We start from the raw sequence: 16,954 nt of genomic DNA, 5'->3' as shown, positions 1-16,954 counted from the left end.
ATTGACCATGCTAAATTGCCAGTGGTGTTAGGTAAGGGGTAAATGTAGGGGTATGGGTGGGTTGCGCTTCGGCGGCTCGGTGTAGACTTGTTGGGCCGAAGGGCCTGTTTCCACACTGTAATGTAATCTAATCTAATCTAAAAAAAAAGGACTAATACGTCTTAATTATGCAAGCTGACTGGACAGACAGACACTCTTAATCCCATCAGAAGTAGCAGCCAGCATTTAGAACATTTTAACCCATCTCCTTTCTCCCTGGTCAGAAGCCGCTCTAATGTTTGTGTACTATAGATTAAGCAATGTAACACCATAATAATGGAATTTTAATATATGTAAGAACTACGGATAAAGTGGCTCTTGTAATCACTGTATTTTGGGATTATACTGCTGCCTCAAACTTGCTGTGCTACTGAATAAGAGGCTATTTTTGCCCTTTACCAAATTCAGTTGTTATTTGAACTTGATCCCACAAAGGACAATAAAGGCTTACCAAGAACAAAATGATTATTGTACCTGAGAAAATTATAAACAGTGCAATACAAAGAGGGAGGCTTAGTACAAAGAGAATTTTAACATTCTCACTAATGAGCAATACATCTACATCCTTGGACTCAAAAATACCAATATGAACAAATATGATAAATCTCGCCTGGCTTGCTGTGTTCTTCCAGCCTCCTGCCTGTTTACTCTGGATTCCAGCATCTGCAGTTTTTTGTCTCTAGGGAAGCATACTGTCCAGGTGTTGTAAGATGGGCAGAGCATCTTTCCTGTATGTGGCATATCAGCTGAGTTGCACAATAACCATGGGAGGAATTTATGAGTTTACCCTTGACTAGAAAAGGGAGATAGCGGCCATATTTACATGACAAACCATAAACTGGTGGAAATGAAGATGACTCTAACCACACCGTGTACCTACTGCCTTCCTGGTTCTCTCTCTTGCTGCTGCTTCTTAACTGTACATCAATGTCCTTTCCTAGACATTCAAATCATGCATCAGCCCATCCCTGAGGCACAGAGCCACAAGTTGATTTTCAACAGTTCTTACAGCACTGAGCTTTGGAAGAATGTTGAATTAATAGAATAAGTATCTTTGGCAATTACTACATAAGTGAACTATCTGACCTGGAAATCAAAATCAGTTGTTTCAAATTGAAACTGGATATTGTTACTATAGGAGAAATTAATAAAGGCCTAAAAGCCAATCTACACCCTAATTTTATGGTACGTCCATATCTCTCTTCTTTCGGTTTCAAGGAACCTTTCCACTAATTGTACCATAAACTAGCTCAGCCACTAAATTCTCATACGAGTATGTATATGCCCAAAAATTCCTCAAATTGTTATAATCATCATCCTGCTGGTCTGAGAGAAAATGGAGCCTTATAATCCAAATCAAGTATAAATTCAAATTAAGACAACTCCATTTGTACCAGATACTAAAGACATCCATTCTTTCACATGGGAGATTTTGATTAGTTCTGATCTTCTCCTTTCAATTTTTAAGATAGTTTTGTGTAATTGCTACCTGTGATCGTAACCTGGTCACACAGCTTTGTTTAGCATGCTCCTTGGAGGTTTCTGAAGGTGGAGCTAAACTACAGAAATACAACAATAAAACTTTGTTAGCCCCATACTAAGGTCACCTGGGCTCTACTTTTCATATATTCCACTGACCTTATTGCCAGATATTGCATGGAATGACTTTCTAAAAATGATTCACTCTGATAAATATCCAGCCAAAATGCTGAAAGATTTCTCTTCATTGATTCATCTTGTACAATCTAAGTTCAGTTTGAGAACATTCAAAAGAGTCAATAAATGCAGGCATTCCACCTAATGTTCTTCATCCAATTCTCCTGTTCATTGGTTATCCTTCTGGGAGTAATGTGTCTCTGTTGTAGGCTTTCATGTCCCTGAATCAGACAATTTTTTACCACAAATCTTTGAGCAGGATGCTTCATGAGGCAATGGGATCAGGACTGCAGGATTTGCTTTATTTATTTTTTTTGTATCTCTGCCACAACTCTGCCTTATCATTAAGGCATTAAATTCAGTGTGATGTACGTTGGAGGATAAATTTTAAATGACTGGTTGCAATGTCTTCCCCAAATCTTACTGACAATAGTGCCATACTTCACAAAGACCATCACAATGTCTTTAAAGTGTTTTGTAAGAGAAGAGGTAGCAGGTTCAAAAACAGCACAGTGAGCAATGAGGGGATATTCTAGTCAATCTGGAGAAATGAGCATGAATGAACAAGAATCAAGAGTGCCATCACAGCAAAGCAGTTAAGTGATTTCTTGGTCAGAATTTTGAAACTTGTGTAATTTATGAATGATTGTACAATTTTATTACTGGTAATTTTTTCTGGCAGTGACAAATTTTATGAAAGTGTTTAAGTATAAATTAAGAAGAGAAATTACTTAATTAAAATCGAAATAAGGATGTCAAGGCAGGTGATGTATTGTAACTGCAGGATGTGGGAGCTTCTGAATGCCAGTATGATCCAGGACGTCCACATCAGCAAAGTCTCTGGCTTGAGGAGCTCAATCATTGACCTGGATGTCATATTGCAGACAGACATAGCAGCGAGGGAGAAAGTTACCTGCCTGCTTTGTTCCACGAGGCAGTCTCTTAAGATAGGTCCTTCAGATTTAATAAGCGATCTGAGACAGGAGGCTATGACTGGGAGGGAGGCAGTACACACACCCAGAAGGTATAAATGGAGGAACTTCAGTCCTTGCAAATTTCCAAAAGGTTTGAGGCTCTTGTAGCCTGTATTGATGAAAACAATGGTTGTAGAGTGGGTAAACTAACTGACCATGGCACTACATTACAGCAAGCCACTCAATCATGGGCGAGTTAATAGGAATGTAGTGGTAGTACAGGACAGTATAGTCAAGGGAACGAGCATCATTCTGTGTAGGTCAAGAATGAGATTCCTTCCTGATGAAGGGCTTATACCTGAAACATCAACTCTCCTGTTCTTCGGATGCTGCCTGACCTGCTGCGCTTTTCCAGCGCCACACTTTTCGAACTCTGTTCCAACATTGGCGGTCCTTACTTTGTTCATGAAATGCTAGATGCCTGTGTTCCTAGCTAAGTGCCACGGACATCTGCTCTGTGCTGGAGATTAACCTGCAGTGGGAGGTGGTTGATCCAATAATTGTGGTCCATGCTAGTACTAATGACATAGGTAGAACTAGAAGAGAGATTCTGCTGAAGGAACATGAGCAGCTAAAGTTTAAATTAAAAGGCAAAACTTTTTTAAAAATCTAAGCCACAAACAGATTGGCACAGGTAACCAAGACTATACATCTACGAGTGTCATTCAGAAATGAGTGTGGAAAAACAGAGTTTTAACTCATCGGGCACAACACCAGTAATGAGGAATTTGGGAGCTGGATCATTGGGATGGTCTTCATCTGGGCCACACTAAGACCAATATTCTGGTCAATTATAGAACTAGGATGATACAGAATTCTGTAAACTAAGTAAAGGATGGGTAAAGGATCAAATTTTGGAAGATGTGATAAAATAACAGAAGACAAGACAAGAGAGCAAAGTTATTAATAAGGGAAATGATAATCAAGGAGCTGCAGGAAGGGACACAGTGAACAAACCTACGAGTGCACCAGCAGACAAGGATAGAGGTTACAAATAATAAAAAGACAAAACTCAAGGCTTTTTATTTGAATATACATAAAATTCATAACTAAACAGATGAATAAAAAGTGTGAATAGAAATAAACACGTTTGATCTGATAGCCATTACAAAGACCTGGTTGCAATAACACGAAAGATTGGGACCTGAAACTTCAGTGGTAAATGACATTAATGAAGGACAGCTACTACTTAAAGTTGGAAGGATAGCTCTGTTAATTCAGGATGATACTGACACACAACACAGAGAGGTGACTATTTCAGAAGCTCAAGATATATAATCAGTTTGCGTAGAGATGAGGAGTTGTAAATGCCAGAATTTACCCATGGGAATCATTTATAGGACCTGAACAATAAACAGACTGTCGGATGTGATAAGAAACTCTTGGGTGATTGGAATCTTCATGGAGATTGGCACTGGATAAATCGGATTGGGAAATGTAGTTTGGATGATTAGTTCATGGAGTTTTCTGGGACAGTTTCTTAAAGCAGCATATTCTGGAGTCACGCAGAAAACAGGCAATGCTAGATCTCAATGGGCAATGAGACAGAATTTACTCATGGCCTCATAATGAAGGTGCCCTTAGGTAGCAGTGATCATAACATGATTGAGTATCACATTCAATTTTAGGGAGAGAAAACGAGACCTAGGTTGAGACAAAAAAACTGCAGATGCTGGAGTCCAATTTAGATAGGTAGGAGGCTGGAACAACATTCTGGATTAGTGGTGCTGGAAGAGCACAGCAATTCAGGCAGCATCCGAGGACAGGCAAAATCGACGTTTCGGGCAAAAGCCCTTCATCAGGAATAAAGGCAGAGAGCCTGAAGCATGGAGAGATAAACTAGAGGAGCCTGGGGTTGAAGTGTTCCGAGGCGGAAGATGAGGCGTTCTTCCTCCAGGCGTCTGGTGGTGAGGGAGCGGCGGTGGAGGAGGCCCAGCACCTCCATATCCTCGGCAGAGTGGGAGGGGGAGTTGAAATGTTGAGTCACAGGGCGATTTGGTTGATTGATGCGGGTGTCTCTGAGATGTTCCCTAAAGGGCTCTGCTAGGAGGCGCCCAGTCTCCCCAATGTAGAGGAGACCGCATCGGGAGCAACGGATACAATAGATGATATTAGTGGATGTGCAGGTAAAACTTTGATGGATGTGGAAGGCTCCTGATGAAGGGCTTTTGCCCGAAACGTCGATTTTGCCTGTCCTCGGATGCTGCCTGAATTGCTGTGCTCTTCCAGCACCACTAATCCAGAATCTGGTTTCCAGCATCTGCAGTCATTGTTTTTACCTGGCTGGAACAACATAGCAAGCCAAGCAGTATCAGGAGGTGAAATCAACGTTGACTTCGCCACCTCCTAATGCTGCCTGACTTGCTGTGTTCTTCTAGTCTCCTGTTGTAAACCTAGGTTAAGCAGTTTAATCTTAACTATGGGCAAATATGACAACATGCAAACAAAGCTGCCAAATGTGAACTGGTAAATTAGATTTAGAGAGAGCTCAGTAGAGGTTCAATTGCAGGCATCTAATGAGCTATTTCAGTGTACTTAGAAAAGTTACATTTCAGTGAGAAAGAAAATTTTGAGGGAAGAATGCATCCTCTGTGGCTAATAAAGGAAGTTGAAGACAGTATGAAATTGGAAAAAAAACATGCAATGAAGTGCCAGATAAGTGACAGGTCTGAAGATTTGACAGAATCTAAGAAACAGGATAGAAAGGATATTAATAAAATATTAATAAGGAGGGAGAAATTAGTGCACAGACAGCTAGCTAGAAATATAGACAAAGTATGAGTTTCTAAAGGTATTTGTAATGGAAAAATAAAACACGAAATGACTGTTGGTCCTCTAGAGAGTGAGACAGAGGAATGAATAGAGTCAGAGTTATACAGCACAGAAACAGACCCTTCAGTCCAACTTGTCCACACCGACAATATATCCCAATCTGACCTAGTCTCATTTGACCACATTTGGTCTGTATCCCTTATAACTCTTCCAAATTATGTACCCATCCAGAATCCTTTTAAATGTTATAATTGTACCTGCCTCCAGCACCTCTTCTGTCAGCTTGTTCCATATATTCACTACCCTGTGTGAGAAAAAGTTGCCCTTCAAGTCCCTTTAAAATCTTATTGCAAATGACGAAATAAATCAATTACAATCACGAGAAAAAAATACCAAGGATACACCTAACACCTAAAACCTGACAAGACCCAGGAGGTCATTGCCAAAGTTTAAATGAAATACGTGCTGAAATAGTAGGTACATTGGTTTTAATTTAAAATTCTGGAGATTCCTTTATTCAAATAATGAGGGACACAGAAAGCAGGAAACTAGACGAGTGACCTCACCATCTGGCAATGCTAGAGAAATGTTATTAAGGAGACTATATTAAAATGTTCTTTACATCCTGATCTAATCAGACAGTGTGACAGCAAATTTGTGATTGACTAATTTACTGGAGTTCTTCGACGAAATGACAAGATGAATAAAGGTCTACCTGTGGATGTGCTGTACTTAGCTTTCTTGAAAGCATTTCTGAATAAATACATAAGGTCTTTTCCTTAGGATGGGGGAGTCCAGAACTAGAGGCATAGATTTAAGGTGAGAGGGGAAAGCTTTAATAGGGGCAATTTTTTCACGCAGAGGGTGGTGCATGTATGGAATGAGCTGCCAGAGTAAGTGGTAGAGACTGGTACAATTACAACATTTAAAAGGCATCTGGATGGGTATATGGATAGGAAGTGTTTCGAGGGATATGGGCCAAGTGCTGGCAAATGGGACTAGATTAATTTAGGATATTTGGTCTGTGTGGATGAGTTGGATCAAAGGATCTGTTTGCTGTACATCCGTATGACTCTATCTGACAAAGTTCCATATCAAAATTTACTACACAAAGTAAGAATTCACATCACGAGGAGTAACATATTAGCACAGATAGAGGATTGTTAGGTAACAGGAAACAGTTGGAATAAATGAATCATTTTCAAGCTGGCAGGATGTAACAAGTGATATGCCACAGGGATCAGTGCTAGGTCGTCAACTGTTTGCAATTTCTCTCAATGACTTGGATGAAGGGACCAAATGCATGGTTGTTAAATTTGCAGATGGCAAAAGATAGATAGGGAAGTAAGTTGTGAAGAGTGCACTATGGTCTGCAAAGGGATATAGATAGGTTAAGCGAGTGGGCAAGAATTTGGCAGATGGAATGGAGGAAAATGTGAACTTGTCTATTTCAGCAAGAATAGGTGAGCAGCAGATTAGCTAAAGGGAGAAAGATTGCAGGCCACTGAGGTATAGAGGGAGCTGGATGCCATGGAACATGAATCACCAAAATTAGAATGAAGGTACAGGAAATGATTGGGGATAAATGAAATGTTGTTTATTGTAAGGGGAATAGAATATTTAAGAAGGGATGCTTTGCTGCAGTGATACAGGGAGAATGATCTGAAGGATATATACAGATTTGGTCTCCCTAGTCAACAAAGAAAGGAAATGTTTTTCAAGCAGCTCATGAAAGTTTATTCAACTGATTCCTGAGATTGGGGAGATTAAGAAAAAGGAATTGACAGGTTAGATGTGTAGCTACTGGAATTTAGATGGAAGAGGGGCGATCTTATTGAAACATGGGATTCTGAGCGGAACGGACAGGTTGGGTGCTGAAAGGATATTTCCTTGTGTGAGGAACCGGAGGTACCCATTTGAGACCGAGAGGAGGAAAATTATTTTCTCTAAGACAGTCTTTGGAACTTTTTGTCACAGACAGAGTTATCGGCAGCATTATTTAAGGAAGGAGACAAATTCTTGACTAACAGGGGAGTCAAATATCAACTGAGATCTGTCAGATCATGGAGTTAAGGATACGGTTAGATCCGCCATGTTCATACTATGTGGTAGAGAAGGCTTGATGGCCTGATGAACCTACTCCTACTCCTAATTCATCTTGATATGTCTGTTCCTTATCTTCTCCTGGAACATTTAGTAATCAGGACGTGAAGAAGACAACAGTGTTCAAGCATCCACTCAGTGGCCAGTGCACTGCAGGTGATTTTGCAGATTTGCCCAAATGTTTGTGGATCTGGCTTCAAGATGGACAATAGCACATTTTTGATTTCCATTGAATCCAGGAGAAGTGGCAGAGGCATTGGTGTGGAAATTCAGTGCTTTGGCAATCTTATGCATCACTGATGCACAGTCTGTGTTTCACTTCAGTACAGGAGTGTGGTGATGACATTTGCTATGTACATTATGACTTTTGGTGACTTAAGATTTTTGTTGTCAAACATGTGCTCTTGTAGATTGTGGAAGGCTGATCTGATGCAGCTGTGTTGGATTACCTCATTAACAACTGTCTTTTGAGAGAGAGAGATGGCTGCGAAGGTATAAAAAGTACTCAACATGTTCTTACAACATATATAGGTGGAATTCTTGGCTTACTGGGTGTATGGTACTGCATAAGTTTTGTTTTGACAGCTTTTAACACAGTTGCTGTATGCAGAATTGAAGAAGTCATGAACGACTGATAAACTGGCGCAATCTGAGCCATAACACTGCATTATCCCCAAACTATGGATCACATACACTTAAGGTGGTCAGTTTAATTTTGGCATAGACGGAGGTTAAAGTGATTTCTGGATATACAATATTTAACATTAACATCAAAGGCCAGTTGATCTTTGATGATGAGATGAATGATTTCAATCTCACTGCCTTGCTTGACCCTGGTCTAGATTCAGATCTCCCACTCACGATAGTTGTAGTCATATCATCCTAAATTGTCGGGTACAAAGGGGGAAATGGAATGAATTTAAATTATGATAACTTTTCCCCTCAAGTCCAAGACATGGAAGTATTGCTTGATTTATTCATTTCTCTTTTTACTCCCATCGCTTTCTGAGGTAGGCTGAACAGTGTCCCCCTAGTTTTCAAATTGCAATTATTAAAATAAACCCACAGCAAGCACCTTTAAGATTGGGCTTATTAACGAAACATAGGAAAATTGTTTTCCTACTCCATCTGCACACATAAGCACTCAAGAAATTAAGAAAGACAGGATAGAAGAGAAGTTATAAGTTACAAGTTTTGGTAAACCCACAGGTTTAAATCATTTCATGCAAACTATAACGTCTTGGAGGTCAGTGTCCAATAATAGTTTCCTTGGTAAGTGGTTTTCCTGTCTTACAGGCAAAGTGTGGGCTTCTTTCCAGCCAGGAACTTGGAGGCAATGACACAGGGTCTGAAGCAGGCTGCCAACTCAACATGAAATCACACACTCCCTCTGAAGGTCAAACAGCAACCAACTTAGAATCCCAGACTAGTACACTGAGGTAGTTCAACCAACTCAGATTTCAGTCTTGCAACAATGTCGGATATTTCAGGTGCCGTGAATCAATCCAATTGGAAGATGATTTAGCCAACAGCTAGGGAGCTAGTTTTACTTTACCATCAGAATTTCCATTACAAGGTGAAGAGGTAACTAAAAGTATAAAATCAGCAGCTACTTTAACACATTGGGTTTTGAGGCATTTTTTCAGTCCCCTTCTGGCTGCAAGCAGACAGTCAATGATTTGGATTCCTCTTGTTGTTCCTGACACTTTCCTAGTCTTTGTCATCAAGTAAATCCACGTCACAGGTTCCATTGGAAGACTGAAGGTCATATTTTGTCTCAAGAACGAGTTCCTCAATCACTTGCCTGGCTGTAATCAAACACCTAATTGATTCCAATGGTGAGTATTAGAGCTCGGGACAGGTGGTGGGGTTTTTTTGCACGGGGTGGGGAGGAGGAGAAAGCATCTCTTACTTCTGTTGTGTCAAAACGTAGTAGTGTCTCAAGTAACATAGAACCACCTTGTTGTCCAAACTTAATTGCCCAATGAAAAATGGACTTGTCAGAACGCCAACACATTCTTAAATTAAATTCTGATTTTTGAGACTTAATTGATAGACTCAGCACATGTACAGAAGAATTACAGTGAAGACTATCATACACGTTTAACACAAAATACAAATGTAAACAAAATATAGGGAACATTATGGTATTGGTAACAATTTCCTGATATATTAGATACAACAGTGGGCAGAAAATCAAATGAAAATGTGATACACAAACACTAACATTATCAAACAAAAAGAAATCTTTTATTCAAAAGGTACCAGATTTTCAAAATTGTAAAATCTGTGAACAAACCCAGTCTATTGTAGATTACTACTACGGAGGGACTTTATCTGCTAGAACCTATCATTATAACATCTATTAACACGGCCTATCACAATAATTTGTCTGAGAAGAACAAATTCTTTAAATTCAATGTAAGAAATCCACTTGGACACAATCATGCTACTTGTCTTTCACAAACAGAATGGTTGCTGTTACATGTAATATTTCATTGTGTAGGAATTCAGGCAATTATGGGATGAGGCAAGGCACACACCCAAGTGCAAATAAAATGGATTTGTAATGATTAATTACAGAGGAATGTGTATTTGGGTGTGTGTATTACCAATTCCTGGGGCATAAACAAAATGTATTTTTTTTTGATGGAACTGTTTTATGTAGTTACTGAAGTAACTATTTTCTACCAATGTTATGTTGTAGACAACACATGCACAAAGGGATGTTCAAACATGCAAGTTTCAACAGTTTTGAATTGATCACGTAGTGATTCAGCACTTGAGCAAATATGCATTATTTAGAAAGCAGGAATGGGCCAGTTATGTCTAATCTGTTTTTTGTAAAGATTATGATTAAGGTAAAAGGGAGCGTTTATGAGTGTTATCCATACAAACTTCCAGAAGGCATTTAATAAGGTTGATACAGATTGAAAGTAAAATGCTCTGAAGTGGAGGTAGCCTTTAGAGTACGATTGGAAATTAGATGAAAAGTAAGGGCCACATCATAGGAATAAAGGATATGCATGGAGTTCAATTGATGGGTGGGCCAAGTGATCCTACGGATCTGTTATCTAGTCTCAATTTTTCACAAATTAATGGCTAAAGAAAGAACAGAGTTGTGCATCCAATTTTATGGATGATCCTAATTCTGGGAGTAAGGGTGGATGCAGATACAGTTACAACAGTTAAAAGACATTTGGATAAGTACATGAATAGGAAAGGTTTGGAGGGATAAGTTTCAGTTTTTCTCTGGTTGGATCGCTCAAGATTTTGAATACCTTCATCAAATCTCCTCTTAACCTTCTCAACTCAAAGAAGAACAACCTCAAACTCACAAATCTGTCTAACTAACTGAAATCCCTGACACCGTTGTCATTTTTCTCTCGCTCGACTAAGGCCATCTCATCTTTCCTAATGCATGGTGCCCAGAATTGAACATCATATTATAGAAACCCATTGCAAAACAGCACTGACAGCACATTGAATGAATTTGCAAATACAGTAGTTTGAAGAACTTGTTACAAAAATGATGGACCTTTGAAACTCTCTGGATTCATTAACAAATATGGGCTGAATGGTCTACTTTGATCATAACTTCTTGCAATTGGGAGTCCTGTGCTGGAAAAGTAACAAAGCTGACTGAGGTGTTGCATTCATTAAACAACATACCTTTGATCAGGTCTGAATCTTGTATCAGTGCGTGGCAGGTATAACTTTTCATCAGGTTCCATTTCATTCAATCCTAGTGCATATTTGGTGAGACCGTAGTACTGCTCAAAATCTTTTGGCATGGCATCTACAAAGATGAATCAATACATAAATCTTAGGGACATGCCACACACAAATGTCAAACCAAAATGGAGTATCACATCAGCTGCCCAAGTTATAATAATCAAATCAATCATTTGCAGAAAATTAAAAGGAAAATGCTCAGAAAATCACTTTGAACTAGATAGAGAAGTCTGTGCAATTACATTTTAAATGGTAAATGTGAGTATTTTCCAATTTTAAAGAAGTATGAATAGAAACTTTGAGGAGAAAGTGAGGTCTGCAGATGCTGGAGATCAGAGCTGAAAATGTGTTGCTGGAAAAGCGCAGCAGGTCAGGCAGCATCCAGGGAACAGGAGAATCGACGTTTCAGAAACGTCGATTCTCCTGTTCCCTGGATGCTGCCTGACCTGCTGCGCTTTTCCAGCAACACATTTTCAGCTCTGAATAGAAACTTTGTTTATTGAAGTTATTGATTCCTAAAAAATTGACATCTCTTCTCCCCTGCATCCATTACCCTAGCCAAATAGTTTACTCAACACAGGTTTAGTTGAATTTTCATTAATTTTTCATAGGTTGTGGGTATCACTGACAGGATCAGCATTTGCTGCCTATCCCTTATTGTCCTTGATTGAGTGGCTTGTTCAGGTATTTCAGAGGGCAATTAAGGATCAACAGCTTTGCTGAGAGTCTGGAGTCACATATAGACCTGATAAGCAAGGGATGGCAGATTTCCTTCCCAAAAGGATATTAGACATATGAAGACAACTGCAATGTCACAAGCACTGAAACAAGCTTTCAACTCCATATTTATTAACCGACTTCAAGTACTACCAACTACCATGGCAGGATTTGAACCCATGTCCCTATAGTATTAATGAGCCTCTTATTTACTAGTCCAGTGACATTACTGATACACCCTGTGAACAGTGCAATTTTTATTTGTATAAATCTTTTACACTTGCCATTAAATTTTTCCAAAATATGCCTGAAAAAATTATGATTCAACAAATGTTTGATTCTAATTAAAATAAATTGTGGGCATTCACTCAGCAAATTTAGCATTTTGTCAGAAAAACTAGACAGCGATCTGAGTAAGCTTTGAATTTTGATATCTATGTAAACACTGTGCAAGTGATTATAGTTTGCGTAGTCGTCTTGTCTGGAAAGAGCAATCCTGCTGATGGAATCTTCAGTGGAAATGCAAAAAATGGGCTCTCAAAGCTGAGTTTCCAAAAACAGGCTTAATTACACCATAAATTTGCAGTTTCAAATGCCAGTACAAATTTTCTTCATAAGTATGAGAACATAGAAATTCAAATGCAAAGGGCGGAAGACCTTGATAAACCTCATGCCCGAATCTCAATAATTTAAAAGAACTTTGCTAGATGTTCTGCTTACTTACCAATCAATAAGCTAATTTATTCCTTCAATTAGTCATGAACAGACTATTAAAAATATATAAATTGTCACGATGTACAGTCACTATCGACCAATGTCTTTGCACCCCAGGTGCTCTGGATACTAGAGTTTTGCTGTTCCAATACTCCTACAGTACTGAGCCTGCATTTCGTTGACATCAGAAGCAAATTTCAAAAGTTTAGATAAAACCACAGGTTATACAAGTAATAAGCCAAATATAATTTGATACTAAACAATGCTAGCTATCCTTTCATACTGCAATTTAAAAGATTAAAAATGAAAACCGAGCAGAAGGATTTTAAACACTGCAGCATCTTCCCACAACTCAGCAAGTGGTCCCATCTTGACACATCATGTGCATCAATTTTCTTACAGGCCAATCCTTCAGAAAATGGTGCTTTTAAAAAAAAATGGAGCTCTTCGCTTCAGATTCAGAAACTGTGAAATCAAACCCCCCAGAGTCCTGAACACATGTGCGATATGTGGAGCAGAGATGACAACTTGCCAAATTTAGCACAAAAATACAAAACACTTTATAGAAAAATCCGATGCTCTAGTTTTTTCCAGGTTTCTCTGTTTCAACAGAATGTGTTGAAAATCCTTGCTATGAGTTTAGCTCTAACATCATTAAAGACAGAGGAGGCTTTCCATGCAGAATCACCCTTCAAAATCACCTTCGGCAGAAGAATAATGTTGTAGAACACAGCTTCCTAAAAGGGTTGTTGAGACAACAAGAGGGATTAGGAGCTGACATTTTGTGATTATTATCCTCAAGGCAGAAAAAGAGTCCTGCAGCAAGGAGACAGGTCCCTAGACCCAAATTGGTCCATGCCGAACAAAATATCCATCCATGCTAACTCCATTTCCCTATACTTGACCTACATTTTTTCTAAACCTTTCCTATCCATGTATTTGTCCAAGTGCCTTTGAAATGTTGTTTAATATATGTGCCTCAACGACTTCCACTGGCAGCTCATTCCATATGCTTACCACCCTCCGAGTAAAAAAGTTGCCCCACAGGTTCCCTTTTATTCTTTCCCCTCTAACCTAAAATTAATGTCCTCTAGTCCTCGATTCACAAATCCTGGGAAATAGACTGAGTACATTCACCCTATCCGTGTCTCTCACCATTTTAAACACCTCTATAAAGTCCCCCATAGTCTCCTAGGCTCCAAAGAGAAAAGTCCTAGCTTGTCCAAGCTCTCCCTATAACTCAGATCATTAAGTCCAGGCAACATCCTTGTAAATTTATTCTTCACTCTTTCCAGTTTAATAACATCCTTCCTATAACAAGGTGAGCAAAACTGAGCACAATACTCCAAGTGCAGCCTCACCAACGTCCTGTATGACTGCAATATAACTTCTCAACTTCCCTGACTGACGAAGGCCAATGTGCCAGAAGTCTTCTTCACTGCCCTGTCTACCTGTGACTCCACTTTCAGAGAACTGTGAACCTGAACTCCAAAATCCCTCTGTTCCACTACACTCCTTAAAACCCTACCATTCATCTTAAACTCCTACCTTGAAATGATTTTCCAAAATGTAAGACCTCATACTTATCCATATTAAACTCTATTTGCCATTTCTCGGCCCACTTCCCCAGCTGATCAAGGTCCTGCTGCAATTTCTGATAACCTTCCTCACTGTCCATGATAGCACGTATTTTAGTGTCATCAGCAAACGTACCAATCGTGCCTTGCACATTCTCATCCAAATCAGTGATATAGATAACAAACAGCAATGGGCCCAGCAACCCCTGAGGCACTCCAATAGTCACAGGCCTCCAGCATCCTTCCACTATTACTCTCTGCTACCTACCATTAAGGGAATTTTGGATCCAATTTGCCAGCTTGCCCTGGATTCCATGTAATCTAAGCTTCCAGAGCAGCCTACTAACCTTATCTTAATGTTTCCGCTGATGGGTGAGTGCCGAGTCAGAGGACACAGCTTAAAAATACGGGGTAGACCATTTAGGACAGAGATGAGGAGAAACTTCTTCACCCAGAGAGTGGTGGCTGTGTGGAATGCTCTGCCACAGAGGGCATTGGAGGCCCTGTCTCTGGATTCATTTAAGAAAGAGTCGGATAGAGCTCTCAAGGATTGCAGAATCAAGGGTTAAGGCAGGAACAGGATACTGATTAAGGATGATCAGCCATGATCATATTGAATGGTGGTGCAGGCTCGAAGGGCAGAATGGCCTACTCCTGCACCTATTGTCTATTGGCTATTAATGGTCACTCTCCTTCACCTGCTCTCACAAGACTTCTTGCATCCACTAACAGGAGGGGAAGATGTTTGGGATTGTTGGAGGTCAGGCAATCTCTGCAGAAGTTCCTCAGGGCAGTGTGCTAGGCCCAAACACCTTCACTCACTTTATCAATGACTTTCCCCTCTATCATAAAGTCAGAAGTGGGAATGATCATCAATGATTGCACATCAATGATTGCACAAATGTTCAGCCTCACTCATGACTCCTCAGATCCTCAAATGCAACAAGATCTGGACAATATCCAGGCTTTTGCTGAAAAGTGACTAGTATCATTAGCACCACAGAAATGCCAGGCAATCGTCACGTCCAATAAGAGACAACCTAACCACCACCCTTTGACATGCAATGGCTCTACCAACACTGAATCCCCAACCACCAACATCCTGAGAAACCCAACTGCATTTGCCATAAATACAGTGGTTACAAGAGCAGGTCAGAGGCTCGGAATCCTGCAGTGAGAAACTCACCTCCTGACTCCCCAAAGCTTGTCCAGCATCTACAAGACATAAGTCAGAAGCGCGAAGGAATACTCCCTACTTGCCTGGATAGGTGCAGCTCAGGTGAATGACCGGATGAAGGAGCAGCACTCCGAAAGCTAGTACTTCTAAATAAACCTGTTGGACTATAACCTGGTGTTGTGTGATTTTTAACTTTGTCCACTCCGGTCCAACGCTGGCACCTCCACGTCATGGCTATCCAGGACAAAGTAACATATTTGATTGGCACCACATCCACTTTCGCCACCACCGATGTTCGGTAGCAGCAGTGTGCCATTTACATAACGCACCGCCGAAACTGTCCAAAGATTCTTAAACAGCACTTTGCAAACCCATAACCACTTCCATCTAGAAGCCCAAGACCACCACTGACAAGTTCACCATCAAGGTACTCATCATCCTGACTTAGAAGTATATCACCATTCACTGAACTGCTGCAGTTCAAGAAAGCAACTCACCCCCATCTTCTAAAGGCAACTAGGGACAGGCAATCAATGATAGCCAGTCAGAGACATCCACAACCCATGATTGAACAAAAAAGCACTGTAACTGAAGTTCACTGCAGGCTCTTGTTGTAAGACAGCTGGCCTGGTGAAATAGCAATATTACACTGCATAAACTTACTGAGTAACAAGTGATCAATCAATCATTCAATTTATTTTGAGATGACTTATCATCTAGGCAATTCAATGCAATTTGTGCACCATTAAATTATTTCATGAAAATAATGTTCACCGATAGCTAAAAATTCTCATCTCATTCCATCCGCTCACTGATTTTGTAGCAATGTAGAGGTTATCGATAATCCAAACATGACCACTTTCACACATTTTAACAAAGAATGCAAAATATTCAGCAATTCCAATTGAGTAAAGTGCCAGAGGAAAAATGCAAAATCAGTGTTTTAAAAATATTTAATCAGATGATTTTAAAACAAATGACATTAAATGAAGAGTAAATTGTAAGTATCAAGTACAAATGTAACTTCACAAACTCAGTTCCAAAAAGGTAGAATTTTGTTTGTTCAAGATTAAGTGCGGAGGAGACAATAAAAGTGGCAGATATTTCCACTCAGGGCCCAGTTGGCTTTTCTTGTGCAAATATGTTCTTCTCAGCTCATTATATATATGTGCATTGATAAACTGCCAAATTATATGGCAGAGATTCAGGAATTCTGTTCCCAGACAGGACTTTCTGGGCACTATATTTAAAAGACTTCCAGACTGTGTTGCACTCTCTGCAATCCAGTAGCATCCTTAACCTCTGCTCATCATCCCCACCCTCCCTAGAGATATCAGAGACCAGGCAAAAAGTGGAGCCACCTTTTAACAATACAGCTCGAGAGATTCTCCTAAAAGCTGCCCAGAAGTAACGGCAATTTTGTTTTCTTGGGATTGTAACAGGAGGCCAATGAATCTGATGAAAGAAGCCATGGCAAAGGTGGCAACAGA

General features: G+C 39.8%; 1 protein-coding gene across 4 annotated transcripts in view; it reads right to left on the bottom strand.

Annotated features, from left to right (window-relative positions):
• The window catches only part of osbpl3b (oxysterol binding protein-like 3b), a 214,669-nt gene that overhangs the window by 13,429 nt on the left and 184,286 nt on the right, over positions 1-16,954 (bottom strand). For all 4 annotated transcript variants that reach the window (XM_043689591.1, XM_043689590.1, XM_043689594.1 and 1 more), the window contains one exon: positions 11,217-11,343. In XM_043689591.1, the coding sequence (XP_043545526.1) occupies positions 11,217-11,343 (127 nt within the window). The remainder of the gene's footprint in view (positions 1-11,216; positions 11,344-16,954) is intronic.

The sequence above is a fragment of the Chiloscyllium plagiosum genome, chromosome 5 (assembly GCF_004010195.1).
Source record: "Chiloscyllium plagiosum isolate BGI_BamShark_2017 chromosome 5, ASM401019v2, whole genome shotgun sequence".
Taxonomy (NCBI): Eukaryota; Metazoa; Chordata; class Chondrichthyes; order Orectolobiformes; family Hemiscylliidae; genus Chiloscyllium; species Chiloscyllium plagiosum.
This window is presented reverse-complemented; position numbering and strand designations above follow the sequence as displayed.